This window comes from Dicentrarchus labrax, unplaced genomic scaffold (genome assembly GCF_905237075.1).
Source record: "Dicentrarchus labrax unplaced genomic scaffold, dlabrax2021, whole genome shotgun sequence".
Lineage (NCBI taxonomy): Eukaryota > Metazoa > Chordata > Actinopteri > Moronidae > Dicentrarchus > Dicentrarchus labrax.
The window spans coordinates 12,448,126-12,476,107 of record NW_026136724.1 but is presented as its reverse complement, the minus strand read 5'-3'; the positions used below and the strand labels follow the sequence as shown (position 1 = coordinate 12,476,107).

General features: G+C 39.6%; 2 protein-coding genes across 4 annotated transcripts in view; one reads left to right on the top strand and one right to left on the bottom strand.

The window, feature by feature from the left end:
* adipor2 (adiponectin receptor 2) overlaps positions 1–22,789 on the top strand; it is a 29,740-nt gene extending 6,951 nt beyond the window's left edge. The window contains exons 2-9 of the mRNA XM_051393016.1: positions 6,636–6,693; positions 6,779–7,045; positions 16,453–16,620; positions 17,872–18,043; positions 19,467–19,653; positions 19,754–19,941; positions 20,333–20,526; positions 20,645–22,789. Coding sequence (XP_051248976.1) covers positions 6,959–7,045; positions 16,453–16,620; positions 17,872–18,043; positions 19,467–19,653; positions 19,754–19,941; positions 20,333–20,526; positions 20,645–20,773 — 1,125 coding nt within the window. The 5' untranslated portion in view covers positions 6,636–6,693; positions 6,779–6,958 and the 3' untranslated portion in view covers positions 20,774–22,789. The remainder of the gene's footprint in view (positions 1–6,635; positions 6,694–6,778; positions 7,046–16,452; positions 16,621–17,871; positions 18,044–19,466; positions 19,654–19,753; positions 19,942–20,332; positions 20,527–20,644) is intronic.
* A 2,132-nt stretch (positions 22,790–24,921) lies between these two features.
* LOC127359175 (protein PHTF2) overlaps positions 24,922–27,982 on the bottom strand; it is a 44,101-nt gene continuing 41,040 nt past the window's right edge. For all 3 annotated transcript variants that reach the window (XM_051393013.1, XM_051393014.1, XM_051393015.1), the window contains one exon: positions 24,922–27,194. In XM_051393013.1, coding sequence (XP_051248973.1) covers positions 27,174–27,194 — 21 coding nt within the window. In that variant the 3' untranslated portion in view covers positions 24,922–27,173. The remainder of the gene's footprint in view (positions 27,195–27,982) is intronic.

Sequence of the window (27,982 nt, the reverse complement as noted above, 5' to 3'; positions counted from 1 at the left end):
TTATGCTGAAAGAAGTTGAACAGGGATGCAGTGGCATTGCTGTGGAAGTGGATAAACATCCTCGACTGTGTCTCAGAAGCCTGTATTTTGGCGTTTTTAGTCGAATCTCCCATCAGTGTGGTCCTCGTATTGTGCAGTAGATGGCCTAAGAATAGAAACCGTAAGAGGAATAGGTTTGACTTTATATGCTAGATCTCTCTAATGAGAGTCCTGTTGCAGCCAATGGTGCGTATCTGACTTGAAGTTATTGTTTTAACTTGTCTTGCCTTTCCAGCACACAGGTCTTGAATAAAGCGCTAATTAAGAGTCCCCTTTAGCATCTAAAAGCAGCTGGGTTATAGCTACTCTACTGATTTAGGTGAAACTCTCAGCAGTCATCACGGGAGGCAAATATTAGGTAAGAACAGATAAAAGCCAACTTATTAAAGAAATAAATACAAACCTCTAGCTCGGTCTCTAGCATGCATAAGAGGAGGCTCTTTGCTCAACAATTGGACATAGCCGAGTAGAGGAAGAGTATGAAAGTGTCTAAAATGCTTCCTCAACCGGTCACATTATCTCCCTCTCTCTTGTCCTCATCTCTCTCTCCAAAGTCCTATTTCCACTCAAGTTGGGTTTTGAAACATTGTCCAGCATGTGTGTGAAAAAGAAAAGCTTTTAATTTATTCAGTTTATGGACCAGTTACACAGTGCTTGTACTGTACTGCTTGACCTTTGTCCTACATTTGTAAAAGAAAACACTACTTTCCTTCAAATAGTCAATGACCTACATGTGTCATTACACAAACACCCACACACTCATGCAGTACCCAGGCGTAGCTGCATGTCACACCACCAGACGATGCTGGAAAGCAGGTTTGGTGAGTCATATCTTCTGTCCTTCCTTATCATCCTTTTCTTGCGCCTCTCTCCCTCTCACTCTTTCTCCTTTTTTGTTAGCAGAAGTAACGCTTTCACCCACTTCAAGTCCACTGCCATTGTGTGCAGTGGACTTCCTCATAAAACACTTTTTCTCCTCCCATGGTTCCCTGTTTGTCATATTCAGGCAACATTCACCATCATTAATGTCACCTGTCGAAGGCCCCCCCCATTACACATAATGTATACACAAAGTGATATACGTGGGAGTTCATAGTACTGTAGCCATGACTGATGGGGCCCTTAATCTAAAGTGGGTCCCTAGTCCACAGTTTTTCATTCCATGTCCATGCTTCCCAGGTTCTCCACTCACTCTTTCCCTTGAGGAGAAAAAAAACAAGAGAACAAATCAATTCCCATTGACATTTCTTTTCAGGTTTCACACACTGTTATTTTCTTTCTTCCCCCAGTCTTTTTTTTCTTTTCACCTGAATTCCTGTTTGGTTTGTCTGTCAGTTGCCAGGATGATTTCTGGAGCCACGTCCTCACGGCTCTACAGTGACAATGACTACTTTGGAGTGAAGTCAGCTGTCTTCTGCTTGTGTGTGTGTATTGGTGTGTTTGAGAGAGTAAGAGGAAGTGAGAGCGAGAGAGAGAGAAAGATGGTGACAATAAGTGTGAGGGAATGCTGGGCTAATGTTCATGCCTGAGTGGAAAAGCGTGCTTGGACAAATGACCTTTGTGTGTAGACTGTTAGCATCTTAATAGTTGCCACTGGTCTCAGAGTGCAGCTCAGGGTTCAAATAAATTTGCTCATTAGCCCTATTATTTAATGAAGTCACAGGATCACCATAGTGTATATTGCTTGAGTGTTTGACCTAAAGACGGACGACGAAAGTTGGTGAAATATTGTTGCTGCCAGACAAACAACGGACTACTCAATTATGTTCAGCTGGCTACTTTATTATATAAATGTTTTAATTAAATATCTTGATTAAGAAGTTGTTATTCGCTAGGTGTTTACATTTTACAACCACTAGCCTCCACTTCAACACAATGCGAGTCTGTCTGTATCAGTCTTCTACAGTGTTTGACAGAAATTGAACCAGTGACCTTATATATGATTAAGTATATGCTGTATTACTGTATAATATTTGAACCAAGGGAGGGAGAGGATCAAACAAACTACTTAAATATTTACAATCTTGAACATCCTAATCCAATAATAGCTACCAAGAGACACGCCACACCTACTGACTGACTGTACACGGCACAAGAGGAGAGGAAGAGGCCCAGTCATTTGACGCTAGTTGCTTATTGGAAATAAAGTTACTAAGAGGGTCTATCACTGAGCTCCAGCTAGTCTGGTTCTGTGCAATGGTAACAAACTCTGCCTCTAGAGTTTAATAATCAACATGTTATATCTAATTTGTTTGATGTATACAGAACTTATTTGTTAACTGTCTTAATACTATACTAATATTCCTTTTAAGTCTTTAATTCAAGGAATACAAGTAAAATATATGTTTCTTAGGAGTCATATTAGTGCACACACAACCTCTTTGTGATCTTGTAATGTAGTAACCCAAACAAACATCTACTGAATTTAGGATAGCTTTGGATTCAGTACTTTGGACAGAGAACGTGCAGCGACATGCAGTGCAGATAAGATGTGCTGTGACCTTGTTTTCTTTAAAACTCTTGTCACAAACCCATCTACATCCTACACCCTGAAGACTTTATTTTACTGAGACACAGGGTCACATTATTCACATCAATATTTAAAAATCAATATCGTCCCTGGTGTCATGACAGAATTTGCCGAACCAACAACATAACATCATAACACCATAACACAGCCTGTACACACACAATTTGATCAGCTGTGGTGGATACACACACTCACGTTATTGCTATTATTGACATCTGAGGTCAAATCAATAGCATCAATATTTAAAACTCAGTAGCATTCATGGTTAAAGGACACTAATGTCTGTTGGTGGCGTTTGTGTTTTAAGCCTCAGAGATGGTTCATAATGTCAAGAAAATAAAATATTAACAATTAAAAGTCACTGAGTGTATTAAAGGCTATTTCTATATTGCTGACAGCACACCAACGTGATTGCTTGGTCAGTTTTATGTATTTTTAGGAAGTGGTACTGGAGGGCACACCAGTAGAGAGTAGATTCTGGGTGAGAGGAGGTTTACCCAGCAAGCCACGAGTCTGGTTCCTTCAGCCTGCTGTACTGTTGTGTCCATTTCTTTGTCACTCCAGGTAGGGCTGCTCAGTTATGGCAAAAAAATCATAGTCACGATTATTCTGGTCAACACTGAGATCATGATTATTTAACACAGTTACTTATTAACTTTGGAAAAATTGATTATCTAGCCAAAATAATTATAAAAAATAAGATTTATCACCTAGTGGTATTTTCTGAGTTGTAGAAAAACACCAGATGGTTTAACTTTTCTATGTGATTGGTTTGTTTCATGGAGCTTGAGTGCGGAAAAATAATTGAACCTCATACAGGGTCTTTAGTAAGGAGAACAAAAAAGAATAAGGGTGTATACAACATTCGCAAGGCTTTTATGAGCCAAGAAAATTGTGATCATACAGTTTCCCCGCACGAAACATCTTGATGAGTCATTTTTACATCCTGTGTTCGACAGACATAATGTGTCAGCTGTTCTCTCAGAAATGAAAGTCTAACATTTGGAGTTGGCTCCGACCCTGGGAAGCCCCATTTGGATGTGTGAAGCGGCTTTTTCTCTGCTTTTTATGTTTCATCTTTGAGTCTTTTTATCTCAATATGGGGTCAGTCTGTTCTGTTCTGTGGTCGTCCAGTTTGGCCACGAAGGCAATGCCAGTGAGCGTGTGCGTGTGTGTATGTGTGTGTGCTGTGTTTTTGACTCACCCTTATGAATCATCAAGGTGATGTCCGAGGCTGTTTCTGGTTTCTGTGAGATCATTCTCAAAGTTAGAAATCGCAAAGATCCTGGAAAACTACACACATGATAAGCTAGGAAGCTGTAGGAAACTGACCATACTCTCTCTATATGCGGGTGCGTAGAGTATGTACAGAGTGAGATGGACACATCAGACTCTTATCAGACCCACACAGAACCAAATGTCTTGGCTATTTCAGTTGTCAGGAGAGCTGTTTGTTCTTGTGTGACAGTCGGGCCACAAGACTGTTATCTTGGGAATTGACTACAGCTGCAAAAAAAATAAAATCCCCATCAAAAGTAGTTCGGCTAATAAGGACCCACATGAAATCTCACTTTTCATCATGACAGAAAATGAGGGTGCAGTTGCTCAAAAAGAGCGTCAATGTAATTTTCAAAAATAGTCGATTTGGGAGAAAGAGGAGGGAGGAAAAGCGGACAGATTGATTGGACAATCTCTGAGTGTTGGAAGTGTTTGATTTCGATTAGGGGACCTGCCCACAGGCCAGTCCTCTCATCTCAGCTCAAATAGTCTTCTTTCTCATATTTTGCTGCATAGAATAGCTGTTCTGCGTGTTGGTCGATGTCATCAGGTTATGAAACCCTCTGTATTCTTCCTGTGGCTCTTCTAATGATTTTATCTGACCCTTTCTTTTGTGTAGTGTTTTCTTTTTTTTGTCGATGTTCTTTCCCCACCACCCGCCTCTTCCATGTAATAGATTAACCACATGTATACGCACCCACTTACAACACACCCCTATTCTGTGTAAAAAGTTGTAGTAGTATGTGTAATGTGGCAACACAAATGACTGTTCTTACTTTTACTTCAAATATTCAGTTTATAATTTATAATACCATTTATAATGTAATATAGTTCCTCAAAGAGTAGGGTTTTTTTCCCAATAACATCCAGTTATTATTACTTCTAGGACTGCTAAAGGTTGTAGGGTTGGTTAAATCATCATTATAGAATCGTTGTAGGGATATCATTATACGGCTCTTATGCATTGTCCTTACACAGTTTTTGTGGTACCTTATCTTAATGCCTTGTTCAGGAGACGAGATATGAAAACACACGTATCCTCCCTATTTTGGCCTTCCACTCAAACATTTTTCACATCCAGAAATGCTTTTTTGAAAACAAAATGATGATTTCTTCACGCTCAGACACAGTCAGGTGCTGAGCAGCAGTCATGTGAAGAAGCCTACTTTATATCACCTTGAACTCTCTGAACTATTTTGTATAATCCTACTGATGTCTGTTACAGTAGAAGAGGAGCGAAAGCAACCACTTGTAGTCCACACTGTGCTTTCATCAAGTAAAATAAGAATTTAACATCTTGGTTTTCTTATATGGAAGTTAGATTAGTTTATGTGTAGTTCACTATGTCGTATATTGTCCTTTACTTTAGATCCACTCCCTACATGCTCACATCATCCAATTACATATGTCTTTAGTAGTGTGTTTATGTTTACAAGTACATGCTCAGATGTGTATGTGCATGCCTTTGTGTTGCTTTTTTTCCCCTTTAGTGTGTATATCCTCTAATGTACGTTTGTCGTTGCACAGGGGGATGATTTAAATTAAGTGATCCGTTGCTCAGGGGCATGTTCACATTGACTCGGCCCCTCTGGAGCGCTGTTTGTGTTTGAGAGGGCGAGACACACGGAGAGAAAACCGATCTCAGCAGTGTGTATGTGCTGCTGCAGTTCTCATCATTTCCTAAAGATTAACGCTTTGGTCATGTGAGTGTTTGGAAAAGGTGCTGTAAAAAAAAAACCAAAAACCATGCAGATATAAATGGGTCTAGGTCAGGTACACATGAGCGTGTTTATCCTTATGAAGGCCAAATATCTGCACAAGGATAGAAAAGTAAATCTTCCAAACCAAGGACTTTTTTTTTTAGTAGGCCTCTTGTTACTCGTCATGTTTGCTTCAAGGTTAGGTTTCTTGGAATCTTAAAACGATGTATGTCTGAGTTTACAGCTGTGTATTTGTAGTGTTGGAATCAATCAATGCTGCATAAGACTTATTTTTAGTTATACCAGAACTTATATGACACTTTAGTAGTCGCCACCTTGTTCTTCACGTTAACACCATTTTGCCAAACTGGAATTTGATACAGTGTTACATACGAAACTTTGTAGAGAGACAGTGAAGTGGTTAGAGAAAGATGAAGAGTAAATGGATTGTAAGTCCTCAACGGGGAACACATCTACTTCCTGTGTGTGAATTTCTTATTCCTGTCCTTGACACCTCTCGTCGCTAAGCAACTCACCATGACAGCAAGTTGGCAGCTCTTAATTGGCTGCTGTGTGTTTAGTAGATCCAGTATTTTAAGACCTTGATGTCTCGTGTAACTTTTTGGAAGTGATGGACATAAAGCAGCAACCAACATCACCACTGTCTCTTAATGTAGAACTGCTTTGAATGAATGGACTGTACGGGACAGGGATGTATCTGGGGGATAGTTTGCTTGTAAGGGGATTGAACTTGGATTAACTACCAGATACTGCCTCCACTAACTCTGGGCAATCAGGCCCAAGTGGACTTCCTAATGCTTTAGCTGTGATATATATATAAATAAATATTATTATTGCTCTGGTTTAAAGACTTGTTCAGCATTTATTGGAATCCGTTTTCTGTCTTCTGTTTTGTTTTGATTTTGTTTTGTTTGGATTTTATTACTGTATTTCACATTTGAGGATAAACAAAATCATGGAGACTTAACTTTTCTTTTTTCCTTCCCCATCTTTCCTTCTCCTTCTTCCTCCATTTCTACCCATGTCTCCTTTCTGCTGTCTCCTCCTCTCCTTCTGTCTCTCTCCAGCTTCGTCCCATAAAGTGAAGATATTAGTCCAGTCCAAAGCCTCCTTAGTGGAGTCCAGGTGGGTCACCTATCTTATTATTATCATCTTATCACATCTGCTTTAGTTTTGTCCTCTTCAACTTATTCCTATTTGGTCTGACCAGGTTTGGTCTCATCCGGATTTGGTCAACTTCATCCATCAAGTCTTCTGTCCGTGGAGGCCAGTCCAGCGTTTCAAGCTGGACGGAGGAGAGACGAGCGGGGCCGAAGGCCCGTCCTTTGTGCTGCGACATAGAACTTCAAACCTTGTTCAACACACGACAGACAGCACACCTACAGATCCCATGAGTCCCCGGGATAAAGGAGACACGCCCACCTCAGGCCCTTTAACAAGTCACCTCAGCACCTCAGAGTGCCCCTCACACAATGGGGTGAGTATCCAACACACACAAACACACACCAATGCTGACATCTGGTTGGTTCAGAGCCATGTGGTGTGGTATGGGTCGACCGGTCACACCGTAAAACTATCCCACCAAAACACACTCCCTCATATTAATAATTAAACAGGTTTTGTTAGCAGGGAGGTATAATATTTGCTCCTGACCAGCAAAGTCTTTCTCTCTAATAACAGAAGCTTAATGTCTCCAATTAAATATTGGAGATCCTCCCCCACACACACACACACATTGAAACCCGAATCAGTGCGTGACATGAATAGGAATTGATTTTGCATTTTCAGTATATTTGCAAATCAGCCTGTTACACGCATACACACAAAGTACTGTAGAAGTGTAGACTCAACGGCAGGCTGTTGCCTTTGTGTTTGTGTATGTTCACAACATGTTTAATCAGTTATCCTTTGAAGACCTAATGTTTCCACTGCACATAAAGTAGATTAAACACTGCAGTTAATTAGAACATTAGAAGATCATTTGACCTCCACAGATTTAGATTTCAATGTTGGTTAAAAAAAGCTTTGGGGACAACATGTGAGAGTTTGCTTGCCTTTAAAAGTGCTGCATGGTTGTCTTTGGTTCTACTTTCATTTCCTTGATGGGTGATTTGCCCTTGGTAGACTGGAGCACAAAACATAGAAAGTACCAGTATTAAAAGCAGTGACACATTTTCAGCACTGAAATTCAAAGCAGAAATAATGTACTCACAACAACCCTGAAAACACGCATGTAAACTTGTGAACTTGTTTACATAAAAGTACATACGGTAAAAACAGCACATGATGTGTCATTAAAGGAGCAACACTTAAAAACAAAGTGTAAATGCATGCTATAACTGAGCACCGTAACCGGAGCAGTTGGGTGTTTAGTGCCTTGCTCAGGGGCAGAAGGGATAATAGAGCAGTATGTGATCAGTCTCTCGGGTTTTACCAGCAGGTCCTTGGAATTTTGCATGGTTTGATCATGAGCCTGTTTCCCAAGCTTTTTCAACCGCCGCACACCTCCGCTTATTATCGACACCCTCACCACCTTCAAGGCTTTTCAAACTCCACGATGAGTCATTCTGTGCTACAGTAATTAACAGTATATTATAATCGGGGTTGGCTCAGCTTCGCCTGATATTCAGTTTTAGTTCCACTCTTAAAGTCTAAAGCGATGTTGATATTGAATGTGTGCAAGATTCGCAAGCCCCTAAAAATAGGCCTGTTATGTCTATACACACATCGACGTCTTCCTGGAAGGAAAGCAAACACATTACCAAAAAATGTGCAACCTATTGAACTGATCAAACAAATATGCCAGACGCTCTCCCTCAGTGGCATCACTTGTGTTCCAGTTTAGACAGCATGTTGTGTGTGTATATGCAGGCAAAGCTGCCGGTCTGTTTCTCAGTGTTAAAGGCAATCAGCATAGAGCCTTTGAGCTGAAACACAATAGTGTTCGTGTGTGTATTGTGTCTGCTTGTGTGCGCCCTTTTATTCCTACTGTAACACAACACGGATATCTGAGAGGACGCTAGGGGCCCCAACCAGCGAGGGCAGGCTGTCTTTAACACCCCACAGGCTGCCCTTTGAATTTTTCAGCGTTTATGGTAGGTGTTTGCGTGTGTCTCGAATTGTGTTTTTATGAGTGTGTGGTAAAGTGAGTGGAGTGTGTTAGTATCACACATCCTGTTTGCCATCAGGTTGATTGTGCTTCCTCTGTGTTTCGTCTGTTTGGCAGGTTGACCCATATATATTTTTTTGGTCTATACATTTTATTTTATTTCTTTTTTCAGGAATGTTTTTTGGTCAGTAATTTTTCTAGTTTCCTGTTTTTCCAACCTTTTTGAACTTCCCCATGAGATTCTGGTATTTGTGTGTCTTCCTGATCACACCCCACAGTTGCAGACAAGAATTTTTTTAAACAATAGCTGTTTACCTGCCAACAATCTCAGCCCATTACTTTAGTGTATAATATCTGAAAGGAGAATTTGGTGGAAAGATTTGTTTTAAACTGACCATTACAGTTAAAACGTGTCATAATGATGCCTCTAAAGCTAACACTGTAGTTTTTTAGTTTATATCTGGTTGCATTGGTAATCCGTAATTGACAAACTTTCAGTGTTGTTAAAGTTCAATTAAGGGTGTTTTACAGATTTGTTTAATTCAATTTAGGAAATTAAGACTTGGAGGGGTTTTGGATGGCGTTAGCTGTTAGGTGAGTCTGTTTCAATTGAAAGTTTGTGCTGATGCAACTAACGAAAATTAGATTTTCAGGACAGTGGAGAAAAGATCCTGCAGAGAGCTAAAGAATGCAATAAAGTCTGATAATCTTATTTCGTCTAGAGAATGAATAGACTTCTGTGTTTTTTTTTCACACAAAACTCAAACAACAGATACAGCACAGACGCAGCACATACTGTACAATCAGATCAGCCAAAAATGCAACTTGGGGAATTTTATTAAACCCACAAACACGCACTTCAACCACCATCAACAAAAAACAAGGGAAATACCAATAAATAGTGAACAATGCTTGAGATTTTGGACTTTGAGTCCTCTGCACATCCTTTCTTTGTGCCAAAGGTTTGTTTTGCTTTCATCCATTGACGCCCAGCCTCAGGTGGATTTGACATCCAGTTTCACTTCCTCTTATTGTACCTGGCATCTCAATCACAACCCTTCCGTTATCACAGCTTTCTGGCGATCGTACTGCATTAAACCCTCAGACACTGTAGGGAGAAAGGGCTTAAGGGCTATAGTGGAAAGGGCAGTATGTTTGTTCAATTTTCAGTAACAAAATGGAAAACAATTGTTGTTATTGTTTTTGAGGTTTATGTTTATGCCACTCTCGTGTCTGTATGGTAAATATAAGGCTACTGCCAGCTTCCTGTTAGCTTAGCTTTGCATAAATACTGGAAAGGGGGGCACATCTAGCCTGGTTCTATCAAAAGAAAACAAAATCTACCACCTCCCTGCATTTGTTTACTCCATAAAAAACATGTAACACAAAGTGTAACAAGGACAATTTGACCTTTTATGGGGGTTATGTGCAGGACTTTGTCTTCTAGTCCAACACAGGGTTTTTCAGTATTAAAAAAAACCAGATATAACGTGTCAATAAGTGAGTTTTAGCGGTGCTGGTAGATTGATTTTGTTACCTTTGGACAGAACCAAGCTATCTGTTTCCTCCTGTTAACACTCTGTATACTAAGCTAACCAGCTGCTGGTTGTAGCCTTATATTTACCACACAGACATGAGACTGGTATCAGTCTTAGTGTATTTCCCAAAAATGTTGACTTCCTTTTAACATATTAAAGATGCAATAAAGGAAATCAGTAAAGGATAGTTGAGTTTACATGGATTTTAATTGCTAGATAATTGTCATTAAGTAGTATGTGGTAACACCCTCAGAAAGCAGATCACATGCTCCACAAGCTTTTAAAATCTCCCCACACTGCAGGTGATACCCAGTTTGACATCCATTCTCCCATCCAGTGATGCAAGAAAAAAACAACGACTTTGAAGTGGCTTTAAACAATGAAGATTTATGATTTAAGCCCTCTTACTGTGAACAGTTTGATATGCAATCTGTGTTACTTTGTTGCCATGCTAATGCCGATCCTTCATGGCCTCCTCATGGTCATGGGCAACAACAGAGAGAACAGTTTGTCTTGTGGCAGGCAGCCTGAGCACAGTGTCTGTTTTTTAGAGTTGGGCGTGTATGTATGTGTGCGTGCGTGTGTGTGTGTGTGTGTGTGTGTGTGTGTGTGTGTGTGTGTGTGTGTGTGTGTGTGTGTGTTTGGAACATACTGTCTGTTTTTTAGGTTTTTGGCATCTTTTCCACATTGTTTTGGTCCCAAGAGAGCATTGTGCATGTGTGAGTCACATGTCGAATCTCTCTCCATCTGTGCTGTGCAGGGGTTACGGTGCACAATGGTGAGCCTCTTCCCTCTTTGGCCGGTTCTAAGTTCAGACTCTGCTGTCATTGGTCTGCAGATTTGCAGCTGTATTCTTGTTGGCTGGCAGCTGTTTCCTGGATCCCACCCTCAAACAAAACTGCAAACATGTGACTTTGTTGACATTCAGTCTAAAGTTCCTTGTTTTTCTGGAAGACTGAGATTCTTCCTCCAGTGTGTCTCCTCCCTCTTCACTTCCTACTCAAACTTATCTTCTGCTAGCTGACTGCAGAGCTCAGCAGAACAAATCGGAGTGAAGGATTCTTCTTAACACATACACACAGGGTTTCAGGTGTGTGTGTGTGTGTGTGCATGCAAACAGCCATTAGTTAGGTGAAAGTCATTAGCCAGGTCTACGTACAGAATGGTTAATGAGTCTGAGGGGGGGCTTGGGTATATGTTTTTTTTTGTGTAAGTGTGTGAGACAGAGAGATGGGTCTTAAGGGGCTTTTAAGAAACACTGCCTCATTTAATCTTGAGCAGACCGGTGTCTCGAGGGATTTCCTCACCCCTCTCTTGTTCTCATGTCTGTATATTGTCCAAGACTTGCTGCTTAGCTCACGCTTAAATGAAAAGTGTTGGAAGTCCTCCGTGCGCTTGTTGTTATAGTTGACTTTGTCCTGAAAACACCCTCATCCTGTAAGATTTTCCTGGGAACTTTATCCGTCATCTGTCCCAAAGTTTTATACACCCTACCTTGTTTGTGGTTTCCGTAGGGCAGATACCCAACTTTAATGTTTGTTTTTGTTTTAACTTTTATATAAATGAATTAGGTTTTTATTTTTGTGTAATGTACATAATTTGACAGAGCCTACAAAAGGTTTAAAAAACAAAGATACAAAACATGTACTTTATAATACTGGAAAAAATTCTCCTGTTTATTGTAAATTAGTAAATTCCCGCTGTTATATCATGAGCATGTTTGACCATCATATTCCACTAAAGAAAAATACAACATTCAATCTTCCTCTACCTCCACATTGCCACCTAAAGATGATTATAGATAAACATTTTTAATGGAAAAATAAACCCAGATTCATTAAAATGACTGCTTCATCTAATCGTGCGGTCTAAACTTACAGTGTGTCTGCAACGCACTGATAAGGCTAGTTACCCTCTTTATCAGATGCACGCTGACAAAGAGGGTAACTAAACTGACCATACACGCACAATCACACACACTCACTCTCAGTGAGCAATTTAAATCAGTCAGCTTGGGTTTTGGGACATTTTGATGGGCCTTTTCCACTTCCTTACATTTGATAGACCAAACAATTGGGAAAATAATCAGTGGTAGCAGAACTAGTTGTCAGTACAATTTCTGTTTTCCATGTTTGCTCCTTATTGTGCAGAGGTCAATGTGAGATAGGAGAATGGGGTGGGCTATTTAGGTAGTTTATAAGCCTAAAGCAGACACAGACAATGTTGTCTTAGTGAATATACTCAGTAATATTTCTCCAAACTCTACCCACATGTTTACTTTGCCAACAGACTTCCTCTTTAACAGGTTGAACATGTTATCAAATCTGTTTAATTACATTTCTGGAGCCGATTCCCTCAGGCGTTTCCCAGAAAAAAATGTTTCCTAGAAAAATGGGAACAGTGCTCCGCTGAAGTATGACAACAACTGAGATAATGATTACCCAACACATGTGACTGTGGCTCTGTGTCAGACCAGCAGCCCGGGATGCGCTGACCTCCTGCCTGTTTTAGTCATACATGATGAGCTGTTGTATAGTGAGCCCTCAGAGCCGAGGATGGACGCTTCCCAGGGGGATGGGATCATATCCTCAACCAAACACGCACACACTTTTAACACAGAGCGAAATTCGACTCCGCCATAATAACTTGTTGGAGACTGGTTGACAGGTTGGTTCACGTGTGGCCGACATACTGCATTTGTCCAAGTTGTGTAGGAGGATCCTGAATGTAAGCACATTAGCCCATGTTTCCAAGAACCACTATCCTCCAACAGTCCTCGTGTCTGTAGTTGTTATTAGAGCTGATGACAGCAACTTCAGCCGAGCAGTTCACAGCCAAACACACTGTAACACCTGCTGCTAAACCTCAAGGCTTTCAGTCCGGCTGGAGTTTAGTACAGAAGAAAAGCAGTTTCTTTTCCTTCTCTCAAACTGGCAGCTGGTCATTTTCAGTATTTCTTTCCTCCAAATATCTGTCCCACAGCTTCCTCTTTACAGTGCAACACTCTGCATTTAATGTGGAACAAAGGCTGCCAAATACTAACTGACACAGCACACATATTTAACACCAATATTCACCAGATCGAGGCAGGAAATCACTCTGTGGCAGAACTGTTGTCACAGTTTTTAATCAGTAGATGTTGTTGCTGTCCTGTGATAACCATGGTTCTTTAAAACATCAGCTTTTTGTGCTCTTAGCTCTGTGACAATGCATTTTCAACTAATCCTATTTTTAAACGGGTAACTTTGTTTAAGAAGTAGAATACTTTTTTGAAGGACGCTTTTAAAAATGAAAGAAAAAGTTGTGCAAAGCCTTACGTGTCTCGAGAGGATGCTGTGCAAAATCTGATAAATTCCTTCAAGTGACGTTGAGATGCGTTCTCTTTCTCACAAGCCTGACTGAACAAAAACAAAACAGAGTGTGACTGTACAGTAGCAGTAACCGTAAAGAGGTGGTTTGTAGTGAGGAGGTGGCTGATCATAAATCACTTTAATGTACAGGTTGTAGGCTAAATGCTTCCCATTCATCTCCACCTCTCTCCTCCGATCTGTGTTGCTTTCTTCTTCGTACCCTGTTTGTTAACTGCACTGTCCCCTATTCCAGTGTATCTTGAGAGTATTCACTATGACCTGTATGCATAGTGTAAAATAACAGCGTGTGTGTTGTGTGTACGATGGGTATCTGACTGTATCACATGCTTCATTCAGCCCTGTATCATCTGTTAAGGTGTGAAGGTGTGTGTAATATGCACACAGATTCAATGATGGCAGTACACTCAGTACACTTAGAGGACACCCTGTTGTACCCCCCCTTTGCACACACACGCAGAGATATTCACACCCCTCAAGAATAACCACACGATCCACAGCGAGACCGGCAGCATCTGGATTTAGCTTACACCTACATTACATGCATGCATGGACACACATGAGAGGCTTTTATTGTGACACACACACACACATACAAAGACGCAGAGCACATGTGACTACTTGGCAGTCACCCAGATACCCTCTGCTCACATAGTATACTCAATCACTGACGCTTACACTCACAAACACACACACACACACACACACACACACACACACACACACACACACACACACACACACTCTCGATGTCAGGTGTCGTCTTTATCTTGAAACTGACGAGTTATGAGAAAGTGGTTTTACAGTTGCACGCCGTGTGTGTGTGTGTGTGTGTGTGTGTGTGTGTGTGTGTGTGTGTGTGTGTGTGTGTGTGTGTGTGTGTGTGTGTGTGTGTGTGTGTGTGTGTGTGTGTGTGTGTGTGTGTGTTCCTCTTACTGTACACAGCAGACTGAGATTCAGCCTCATGCATGATTGAGCACACACAGACAGCCAGAAGCCAAAGGCCGACTTTGGGAACCCGAAAGTGTTGACTGTTTACAGACTTTGACTGTATGAGACACGCAGATGTCCACGTAAGAGACATCACGGTCGACACACACACACACACACACACTCACGAAGCAGGGGCCGTGCAGTCAGTGTGTGTTTTGCTGGTGGGTTTTTAAAAATGGGTTAGTCATGCATTATATATACAACAGGACTTCTCTCTCTCTATCTCTTTCTTTCTGCAGTTCTGTTGTCTATCTCTGTCTTGCTTCTTTTTTTTTCTAATTGTCTCACTCTTGTCTCTCTTTTGTTCCTTACCCCTCCTCCTCCTCTGGAGAAATAAAAAAGAACAGAAAGCATAGTTTCTAATCATTTCCTTTCAGCAGTGGCGTGTGTGTGTAATGTGTGTGTGTGTGTGTGTTTGTGGAAAAGATTGTGTGTCTGTGTTGGCATTAAAGAAATACATATTTTTGTTTTTACACCTCTTTTGTTGTGTGTTATCAATTTTGTCCACCTGAATCCACTCACATCATCACCGGTTTTTAGTGTGTTCATGCGCACTCAACTGTGTGTGTGTGTGTGTGTGTGTGTGTGTGTGTGTGTGTGTGTGTGTGTGTGTGTGTGTGTGTGTGTGTGTGTGTGTGTGTGTCACTTATGATAAATGACTGTGTGTTTATCACAAAGCACTAGCCATATTAATTCCTTGCCTGGCTCCCCAGCTGTGACAGCTATTGTGTTAAATTGAATTCACACTGTCTGCCTAATCTTCCTTTTAGAAATGGAAGATTAGGACAGACTGTGTCGACATCTGTTCAATCAAAACTTAGCTCTTTGTTTTCTTAAAATATACTCTGGGTTTTAATTTTTGCTTGTTATAAGTGTAACACGGTTAGACAAGAACCCCAAATTCACCCCAATCAATGTAGTAATCAGTATTAATTCACTTGTATGCACACTCCCTCTGCTCTTCACTGGTTCATGTTTATATAGACTCTTTAAGACAATGCTTCCCAAGCCAGTAGCCTGAACCACCCTGAGATAAATCTGAGGGGTCTTGAGAGGATTAATATGATGGAAAATAATTTAAAAAAATACACACAATGATTATTTTGGTGATTAGGCTGCAAAATATCTTTTAAATGACACAATCCGAGAAGGGAAAGTCACTTGTAGGTTATTAAACCTCTTACAAGGGGTCGTAACTAGATATTAATCTGTTTGAGGAGGACACAAGTCTAAAAGGTTTTTAACCACTGCTGTAAGACATTTGTTGTAACCTCTCTGTAATTATTTTAATCAGGAAAACCGTAAAAAGATTGGTGGATATCGGATACGCCAACACCTCGTAGGCATAGTTCTTCAATAATCCTACACCTTGCAGCATACACACATAAACACACACAGTCACAGTGACGGTGTCTTTGCTGTAATTAAGAAAAAAAAGTTACATGATGATTAACCTATCCAGTTTATTGTTCACAGGCAAACATAAACTAGCTTTAATCTTGCAGCTATAAAAATATAGACTATATACAATGTGCCTTAGAGTGATGGTGTGAAGAACATAGTCGAACGTCACTGGTCAGCAGCAGGTTATGCAAGATGATCAGTGATGAACCCAGAAGGAAGTTCTCTTGTCATGTTGAATTTCATTTGCATGTGAGAGCTGGGATCAATAAAGTCACACACATTTCTGAAGTTGGGTATTGTGTGCTTGCAGCAGGTTCAAATTAAAGGTCACCCCTTCTGTCCTCCAGTCACTCCTCCCTTCATTCATCCAATAAAGCTGAAATCTTTTTTTTTTTTCAACGTGTCATAAAGCATCCAGTCCTCTGAAAACCCTTTCCGTCCTAACAATGTCCCCGTTTTCTCATCTTTTCAGAGCGTCCCAGAGTGCGAGAAGGACAGAAGAATAAAAGAAGAGGATGACAGAGGAGAAAAAGAAGAGGAGAAGGAGGAAGAGGATGAGAAGGACGAAGGTTTCATGGGAATGACTCCACTGCTGCAGGCTCACCATGCCATGGAGAGGATGGAGGAGTTTGTACACAAGGTAATGAACACACACACACACACACACACACACACACACACACACACACACACACACACACACACACACAGGTGCATGTGTATTAGGTTATGTTAAAATGATATTTCGAGCGCCGCACCTTTACCCACTAAATTTGTTAATCTCCCAGAGAGCCGTGTTTGTTTTACCGAGGTGGTTTAACAACAACACTCAATAAATCCACACAGTTAAAGAAACCAATAAAACCATAAAAAACACAAACAGCAGAGCTCGGTGTGTCCCGAGCAAACTTCACATGCTGGGATTTACCATTTTTATCTCTCATACAGAACATGCTTCATGAGTCTGGACACGAGCCAAATTGGAAAAGGTCCAAAACACATGACAGTGGCTTTACAGAAATCAGCCAGTTTCCTAGCGATAAGAAAAGTGTTCACATGTGGAGCGCGTTATTGGGTTCTTCTTCTGCCACTTACTTTCCCAGAAACTCTCTGAACATGTTTGCGGTTTGATGGATTTCACAACGAATTGAAAATTGAGAAGCCGGGTTTTGTCCTGTAAGGATTTTCCTGATCAACTATGTGCCATTATTATTTATTATTTGGAAGTGAAAATGAACAAGTTGGCCCGCATTAGGAGCTAGAGCGTCTGCTGGTAAGATGACTCTGCTGGAATGTGGAGTCGTATGAGCTGAGTCCACGAGCTTGGACTAATATTAAAACACACACACACACACACACACACACACACACACACACACACACACACACACACACACACACACACACACACACACACACACTGAGAGTCTGCTGAAATTGCAACCAGCAGGTTGTAGATTAGGGAAATTAATCACTGGAGAGAAACTGTCAGAGGATTCTTTCTCTGCACTTCTCTCCATTAGAGGTGTTCGGCCATATCAGGCTTCAGTTTATTTATTTACGTCACTTGGCCCCCGATCATTTGACACTGACACCTACACTACAAACACTCGTGATCACATACTGTACTCCACTCTTACACACACACACACACACACACACACACACACACACACACACACACACACACACACACACACACACACACACACACACACACACACACACACACTGCATTCAGTAAACAACTCAAATCAACTGCTAACCCCTAAAGGACATTTAATTCCATTAGGAATCATTTTTCATCTTGCGTTCACACCAGCCTTCAGGTTGTTTCTCTAAACTTGAATATGATGTTTCTATTTGTGTCCTTTTTTAATTAACCAACCAGGTGTGGGAAGGCCGGTGGCGCGTCATACCTCACGACGTGCTCCCCGATTGGCTGAAGGACAACGACTTCCTGCTTCACGGCCACAGGCCACCAATGCCTTCGTTCCGCGCCTGCTTCAAGAGTATCTTCAGAATCCACACAGAGACGGGAAACATCTGGACACATCTGCTAGGTAGTGCACACACACACACACACACACACACACACACACACACACACACACACACACACACACACACACACACACACACACACACACACACACACACAGGGTTCCCACGTGTCCTGGAAAACCTGGAAATTTAGAGACTAGTTTTCCAGTCATGGAAACACCTTGAAGTTGATTTAAATGACCAAAAATCCTGGAAATAATCTATCTACATTATAAATATAATTGTATTTTAGCCCCTCACTCAGTTTACCTAACCCTGGGTGTGTATTGTGTTTGAAACTCGACCGTTGGTAGGATAACCTGTGTGGTATGACACTCGAAAGCATGTTTACCAGACACAAAGCAGAACAGTTAAAGAGTTCGGTCTAGACCTGCTCTATTTGAAAAGTGTCCTGAGATAACTTCTGTTATGAATTGGCGCTATACAAATAAAATTGAATTGAATTGAATTGAATTGAACAGAAAAACACCTTTTTAATTTGGTCTCCCGTGTCAGTCGAGAGCTGTTCACACCAGACACAAAGTGAAACAAACTTGCAGCGATCTTTTTAGCCTGGAAAATGATTTATTTAAAAGCGTGGGAACCCTGTCACTGACGCTCTATAAGCCAAACAACAGTGCACTCCTAACCTTAACCCACTCAAATAAACCTAAAGTTTAACAACGTCTCTAACCTCACTCCAGAAAAATGTTGAAAGCTGGTTTATAAACTGAAACAACAGATCATATTAGAGCACATTACAGCCAGGACTGGGAATATCTAGGAAGAGAAACTGACACTTAAAAAATAATGAAAGAAGTTAGCAGGACTTTATTTTTTGTTTCTATTTCTGTAAACCGTCTCTTCACTTGTTTTATCCTTCTGTCAATTTTCATAAAACCAGACGGGTTTGATAACAAAATCTGATGTAAAAATGTGACACTGGCAACCAGCACAACCAGGCTCATTAGCTTTTATAAGCAGTTCCACGTCAAGAGCTGAGCTGCATGTTTGTGTGAGAACACAAAAAATAGTCCTCAAATCCATCAAATTCCAGGGAATTACTTTTGATTTTGGTTGAGTACCTTAGAATTGGTTTGGATTTGTGTTTGAACCAAACTTTGCTTTAAAGTATCATTATTTCCTTCTGTAACTGATTAACAGCCAGTTAAGTGTCTCGGCTGTGTGAGTCTCTGCTCCCACCTTGTGGTTAAACGGAGGTACTGCGCCTGAGAGGTTGTAGTAGCAGTGAGAACTCTTGATACCAAGACACTGTTAAACAGCGGTGATGTTACAGCCGAATACATGGTGGCATATTTAATTCGGATTAATTCGGTGAGGGGGGGGACAGCAGCGTGTGTGGGCGAGCTTGATTAACATTTAATTCTCTCTCTCTCCCCTCCTATCTCCGTTCATTTGCTCTCTCTCTCTCTCTCTCCACAGGCTGTTTGTTTTTCCTCTTTCTGGGACTGATGTACATGTTCAGGCCCAACATGTCGTTTGTGGCTCCGGTCCAGGAAAAGGTGGTGATCGGGATGTTTTTCCTTGGAGCCATCCTCTGCCTCTCCTTCTCCTGGCTCTTCCACACAGTCTACTGCCACTCTGAGGGCGTCTCCAGAGTCTTCTCCAAGTAAGACGCGATGTGCTGTAAACTCACAGAAATGTCCTTTTTTTTTAAAGCTAAAGAAAATAAATAATCCTGAAATAATCATCCACTCTGCATTTCCCAGGTTGGACTACAGCGGGATCGCCTTCCTGATCATGGGCTCGTTCGTCCCCTGGTTGTACTACTCCTTCTACTGCTCCCCTCAGCCCCGCTTCATCTACCTGATAGTGGTGTGCATACTGGGATTATCCGCCATCACCGTCTCCCAGTGTGACTTCTTCGCCACGCCGCAGTACAGAGGAGTGAGAGCAGGTAGAGTGAGATAGTGACGCACTTTAATATCTACCTTTTTTTGTTCTTTAAAGCTCCTCTAATCAATAGTTTATGTTTTTTGTACCACAGATAAACACTCAGTATGTTTCTGAAAAGTTTTCAGGTGAAAGATATAGAGAATATTGATTCATATTTGATCAGCACTGCCTAGTTTGACAGTTTTAAGAGTTTGACTTTGTCAATCACAAGACATCCACGCTGTAAAAACTTCTCTAAACCATAAAATAATTTACAGAATGAACATCATGCTGTATGGAGTGTGTAAATAGGCAACTTTTAATAATGGAATTAATAGCTCGCTTACGAAAATAACACATTATTTTCAGGTTTAAGTATTCTCAATCTGTCCCCCCCCTCTCTCTGTGTGTAGGAGTGTTTGTGGGTCTGGGTCTGAGCGGCGTGGTTCCCACCCTTCACTTTGTCATCAGCGAGGGTCTGATCAAAGCCACCACCATGGGTCAGATGGGCTGGCTGCTGCTCATGGCGACGCTCTACATCACCGGCGCCTGTCTCTACGCCGCTCGCATCCCCGAGAGGTTCTTCCCCGGCAAATGTGACATCTGGGTAAGAGGCTTTATCCTCATATATGTTCACAGGATGACTTTCTTCTTTACATTTTTCTCTCTTTATGTCATTCGCACACATTTTATTTACTCTCTCTCTCTCCGTCCGTCTCTCCCAGTTCCACTCCCACCAGCTGTTCCACATCTTGGTGGTCGCGGGGGCTTTCGTTCATTTCCACGGGGTCTCCAACCTGCAGGAGTTTCGCTACACGGCGGGAGCGGGCTGCACCGAGTACGGCACTCTCTAACGCGCACACACACACACACACACACTGACTCACTCATTGTCTCATCTGATGGGGAGGCACTAATAAAATGCACAGAATTACACACACACACACACACACACACACACACACACACACACACACACACACACACACACACACATAAAACCTAAGACATGCACACACACTCGCTCTCCCCCCTCCAGACTGAAGACCGAAGTGGCTTGTTCTGTGTGTGTGTCTGTGTGCGTAATACACGGTGTCCTCCCAAGGTCGGGGGGGGCACTATTACAACAGATTGATGAGGGTTTTTGTTGTTTCTGTCCCTCTGTCTGTCTGTCTGTCTGTCCAGCCCCACCTCCTCTGGCTCAGTTGACTATAAAACCACATCCAAGATGGCGTGTTTTATAAACATTTTTGAGAGTCTGCTCTCCCCAGGAAGTATCTCCGTTTGTTTTTTGGAGGGGGAGGGCGGGGGCGAGGCATTGAAAACCTCCCTTCAGTAATTCTACATTTTCTTCTGTGTTGAGTTCTGACAAGAGTTTCATGGTTTCATTTGAAAAGAAAGCATAATTGTGGCTTTAAAAAGTGTGTTGTTGTGTTTTTTTGCTGAATGCTGTTTCACACATTCAAATATGAAACGAGAAAAAGAATTGAGTTGAAAATGTCTTCTTCCATGATGCAGATAACAGGGGGAGAGGTTGGGAGCTGGGGGCAGGGGGGGTTAATAGTCACTGTTAAAAGAAAAAAAAGAAAAAAAAAAAAAAAAACCTTTTCCATGTAAATAAGATTTCTAAATTTTGGGTTATAGATTTGTATGAAATATATATAAAAAAAAACAAAAAAAATATGTTATAATATGATGGCAAGAAAAAAATAAATATGTTAGATTATAAATCAATTGATGATGAGGATGAAGAAGTGTTTTATCGACAGGAGAGAATAATGGCGCTTCAAACGACGTCGCGTACGAGAGGGAAGAGGCGAGGAGGAAAACAAAAAAAGGCACAACATCTGAATCTTATCAAACAAACAGCGACTTCAAGACTCTTAAACCTTGAAATATAACCGAGGAGACGGCAGAAGTGTCCGCCACTCTGTTATTGTTGTTGTTTTTTTCCCCCCACTTTTGTGTTTGCTGATTTATTGATCTCCAATCAGACCGCTGTCTGTGCTTCAAACCAAATCTAAAATCAAAACTATGTAAAAATGTTGATTTGTAGCCATTTTCAATCTCCAATATGAGTTTATTCTTTTCTACGACGTGCCCTTAAGCCACCAACCAAGGATAACTTTAAGATATTTTTATAAACAAGTCCCCAGAGTCGTGTATACATACTGGTAAACTGCAGTGTTATTACAGCACAGATGCAGTTCGTTGTAGTCTTCGTCCTCTGTGACACTTGGTAAGATTCACCTCCTCACAGAGCAAGAATACTCTTGTCTGGAAACGTGTTTGTTTTTTTTTTCTTTTTGATTGGATTGTATTTTAATTTATCCACTGCTGTCATTGGTATTATTATTATTATTATTATTATTATTATTGCAAGCTTTAATTTGTATTTTTTTTTTTTTTTTTTACTTTAATTTTGTATAATTTAGCCAGAAATGTGAGATGAGAGTTTTTAAAAAAAGCCTCATTCACCTTAAAAGTAACAACAGAATAATGAACAAGTCTCCTCTAAAGACCTGATTAAGTGAATTGCTTTAAGGGACTTCACTTGGAGAATAAAACAAGGTGACAAAATCTCACACCTGCACAATGGAAATCATAGACGCCTATCAGATTCAGGTTTGAGAGTTTCTACGGCTGCTTCCTTTACTTCTGGAGTCTTTGCATCAGACTTGACTTTTTTTTTTTGTTTTTGTTTTCTTCATTTTTCTGTTTTTATTTGATCTAGTTTATATTAATTTATTTCTCTTGGGGGAGCGCCTATTGTCTGTTGAAGCACATGTTCCTTTCTGGTGGGAGTGTTTGATTGCAATAGACCTTTGTATCTGCTGTATTGTTCTAATAAAAAAAAAAGTTTTTTTGAATCTGTCACTTCGTCTCATTAGTGGTTGTAAGTGCATTTATGTGTACATTATTCAGATTATTATCAATTCTTCATTGCTTTCCTCCTCATCAGGAAGATATTTACTTTTTTTTTTAAAGAAAAGACATTTATATTAGATAAGGAACATTTGTATTTATTGTGAAAATAGGTTCTGATATCAGCATTATTTTAGTAAAACATTTATTTCTGCCTAGAAATTAAAACTTAACTAAATTACCTATTGAAACCACTTCATCTATTCATTTATTTGCCCGTCTTTTATCCACATTAAAGTCAGTGTTCTACATCCGGAAGGTCAGAGAGGCAACATAACTGTTGTCGAAAAGACCAGAATTACCTTATAATGAATGTAAAAGATCAGATAATCCTTTATTGATCCTCTCAGAGGGGAAATTCAGGCGTTACAGCCGCACAAAGACAGAATAATTACAGATACATAGATCAACTTAAAGAGAATAAATAATTAAATGTGTATGAAATAGGAAAAGAATAATAAATAGAAACTGTAACAGCAATTAACCACAAAATGCAATGTTATAGTACAATATAGACATAATGAACAGTAGCAGCAAAAGTCAGAATATTACAGTATATTATGTAACAGTTTATGATACTATCAGTGATAACAGTCTCATATAATATGAGTATTAATACTGAGATTAATGCAATAAACTGTGTACAGTATACATGTGTTACATAAACATACATATTAAAACAACATGTAAGGTGATATCAAAGCTATATAAATATTTTTTATGGAATTTGTTATAATTGAGCAACTTCCGTTTTAAATAAACTTTATTGAGCATGTATACAAGGAGTTCCAACATCAGGGTTCACAGGACCACCGGTTGAGGCCTCTGCGGGGCACCGTCGCCCACACCGTCCTCAGTTTGACCCACACTAAAAGTCCTGCAGTGAACATGTAAGTAAATATAATCAGGAAAATGTACTTTACTCTAAATGTTAAATTAATATGAGTGATGCTTTAATGTAAAAGCTGGATCTCACTGTTGGAGCTGGTTGAGCTCATTTAGCAAACTAATTATTAATATTATGGATTAATCTGCTGATGATTTTCTCCATTAAACGATTGATTGTTTGGTTCGTAGAATTTCTGAAAAGTCATGATTTATTTTTATTTTTAGTACAGTACTTTAGTAAATGTACTTAGTTACAGGTTTTAGTCGCTATCTGTAGCTATATAAGATAAACTATAGACTATAGATAGACTTTATTGATCCCACACTGGGGCTCCAGATGTGTAACACAGCAGATGAGGGGGAAAAAAGGAAAATAAACATTAAATAACAAAAACATATACATATACATACATATATGTGATTTAAAGTTAAATTATAATATTGCACAGGTTACAGGAGGAGGTATTTAAATATAAATCCCTTTTACGTTTACATTTGTCTCGTTGATTCAAGATGTGCGGCAGAGAAATCGGATTGAATTAGTTATTTTTATGTATTTAAATTTTTCAAATGTTCTGAGAAACACAAATTAAATTGAATCTGTCCTCCGCTAATGGCAGAAACCTCAGACCTGGACCCCCTAAAACCAGAACAACTGAGACCCAAACGATCTCCATGGCTACAGTAGAAACCACCAGGAGGAGGTGATCATTTAATTCTAAAAACTCTTCCAACATCAAGGTCAACTGAGGTCTTTCAGTATTTTCTACACATGTTGCTCAACAGGGTTGGGAGGATTACTTCAAAAATGTAATCCAATACAATTATAATTAAAGAGTCAGTAACCTAATCCAAATATCACAATATTGAAGTAACTTGATTACCTCCCATTACTTTTGAATTACCTCAACACCAAATATGTAAATAAAGACCAGAGAAAAGATCAATAAGAAGTATTGATGGAAGTGGATTCTATAACAGCACAATGAAACCTGAGGGAATAAAATGGAAACTAAGACTTTAAGCATCAAAAAAAGTATATTTTTTAAAGAAATCATATTTAAAAAAGAATAATCCTGCTAATAATCCTAATTATTTTAACCTAAAGTGTAACTGTAATCTGATTACATAACTCTGTATGTTGAGCATTCGCTATAATACTTAAAGACAACAAAAAGAAACCAGTGAGTCAACATCCATTTATTTTTATTTTTCTTATAAAAAATGTAGACCTTGTGGACAGACCAGTTCACAAAAAAAACCCCCCTAAATCTAAATCTTCAGACTCTCTGAAAACAGAATTACAACATAGTCTTTAACCTAGATTCATTTTCATACATACATTTCAAACTTCTTTGTTCCTTTTTTTAAAAAACACAGTAAAACGTGCCTCGCCTTTTCCAACGAGCCTGTGAAACAAAACCTTTTTACAAATGACCGATGAAAGAGAACAAAAAAAAAAAGAGTATTTCCAAAGGGGAAACAAAAACATCTTAAAGCATAACGCTGCAAATACATTCTTATTCCAGCAGACAAAAACAAAAAACAGTAAAATAAGCACTTTGGTCTTCCTCCTCAAACACACTGAATATTGATTATGCTAGCATTTTTTTTTTTTTCTTTTAATGAATGTTAGTTTCAGTTAGCAGGAAATGCTAACTCATTAACATTTAGGATGTTTTTCTGTGAACGTACCACGTAGGATTGACTTCAGAGAGTGAATTGTTATTTTTTTTTTAAAAGTTCAGAGCTAATGTTAACTTGAACCAGTGAGGTACAAAAAAACAAAACAAGATGTAACTTCTTTTCCTCCATTAAAAAGTGTTTATAAAGTGCTCAAGTCTTCATTCACGTTCAGACCGGGTTTAACTGCTGTTTGGAAACCTGTGACAGACTAACTATCATATTTCATAAAGCCTTAAATCTTTACTTCTTAAATGGAAATTAAATGTAATCTTGGTGGCGACAAACTGACCAACCAACCAGCTCTTCTAGCTGCTATTACGATAATTATAATGGTATTTACGGTAAGAAATTAATTCATAGAAAATTCCTCTAAAATGTCCAAAAATCTCTAAATTTGGAATTCAACAGGAGTATTTCCTAAAAACAGAAGCCACTTGTAGACTCTCATGTTCACTCACTGTCACTATTTTCTACATATCGGACTCAATAGACTTTACTGACTTTATTACGGATCTTTTGTCATTTACAGCTGTAGAGTCAAATGCATCATTTTTTTGCTTCCATGAAACGTTGCATTGTGGGATTGTTACAGAGGTTAGTGTGCAGCTTTCTGCAGAAACAGACCTTCTGTTTACTAATTTAGGAAGTGGGTTTCACAAAGCAGGAAATAGGCCAGTGTCCTAATCTGCACTTAACATTGACGAGGCTCCGCCAACAGAAGTCGTTTCAACCAAATCTCATTCATTTCCTGCACGTTTTAAGAGGATGTTGTGCTTGAACATTTGTTACTACCTACAGAGCACACGTAGGTGGAAATACTGTCAATGTGGGTTAATGAAATTAAATAAAACCTTTAAAAATAATTTGCTTTGCTGCAAGAATTGTTCAGCAAAACCTGACAAGACTTCTACAAGTGTGTGTCTGTGTCTTTAACCTTTCAGCTCTGTCTAAACTTTGTGTAAATGTCACGTGTCTTCCACGTTCTGTTATTTCTATGAAGTGTATGATTGTTCCTCTGGAGCTGGTGTGAGTGGAGGAGAATGAGGGAGGAAGTGAGATGCTGAGAACTCAATAAAAACCTTTACATTCTTATTTGTCAAATATCAGGAAGTTACACCGAAAACATATCTTTAATTTTAGTGGATAATTTTTACTGCAATAAACCAGCCAGATGTGAGTTAATAAAGCATCATTGTAACTGTAGTCTGATTACAATATATTGCAATTAAACTAGAAACTATTTCTTTTGTTATCGAAAGAAAACCACCGGACTAATGTTTGTATTTTTAAAATGGGTTTAAAGTTCGTAACAGAGTTTTGTAACTTACTCAACATATAAATAATAATAACTTTAAGCAAATAAAACACATAAAATTACAATAAAAAGGTTTTTTTTCCCCTCCGTCCACATCTCAATACTTTGCCTCCAAATGTCTGAATGAAAAAAAAAAGAGTGTCGCAAACACAGCTGAGAACCTAAACCATCACGTTAAACGTAACAATAATACTAACACTTGTTGTAGACCGGTAAAATGTAGCATTGCTTTGTGTCATAAAAACACAAACGAAACAAACTACAATTCAAATAAAACCTAAGTAAAAACACTGAGTGGGTAAATAAATAGTTTGTGAATTGCACAAAGTGGGAACGTTGAAGGTCAAAGCACTCCGATATGTTCAGTCCTTCAGTCGGTCAACCGTTTCAAATCGATCAGTCGGAGAGCGTGAAGGTCGATGCCGTTTCTCCGTTCACTGTCACGATTTGATCTTCCACAGCTGCGGACAGGAAGAAAAAACGGGATCAATGCTCAGATCTTATGTTTGGTTAATTAACGTTTAAACAAACAGTGTTAACGTTTGATCTGCAGCAATAAAGAAAGTGTCCAGATAGAGAAGTACTGCAGCTTTAAGTACCAAAAGTAAAAAAAAAAAATAATATATGTATATATAAAAAATAATGTGCAATGCCAGTCGTGAAGATGAAGCTAATTTTTTAACTACTTTATGTTGAGTATGTTAATATTCAAAGATACATAGACTCTAGTAACACATCATTTAAGATCTCATGCACAATATTTCCCTATGAAATGCTGTAAAAGTATAAATACATTAAAGTAACATGAGTTTGGAAAATTTCAGGTATTTCATCTTTATGAAATATGTGGTGCTGGACGTTTAGTGACGTAGGGACTACTTGCAGAAGTCTATGAAGTCCTGTAGCTGGCGAGCTAACTGCTAACTTGTTAGACAGCTGGGACACGCTGGCGCTCATCAGCCACATTATAGCCCTTGAAGCTAGCTGGCTTCATTTAGCAGCCTCAGTCACTGACAGGACAATGCAGAGAGCTCACAGTGTTTTCAAGACACATTAGTATTTCTGTCTTGTAACTGTCTGTAAAGCGTGTATCTTCTGTGGATCACAGGGTTATAGGAGAGTGTGTGGTGCAACACAGATAAAAAACAACAACAACAACTATCAATCTCTCTCTGATTTGAACTCTCTGTCCCCTCACAGGTCAGCACAGTGGGGGGGAACGTGTGGTCAAAGTTGAGGTTTTACTTCC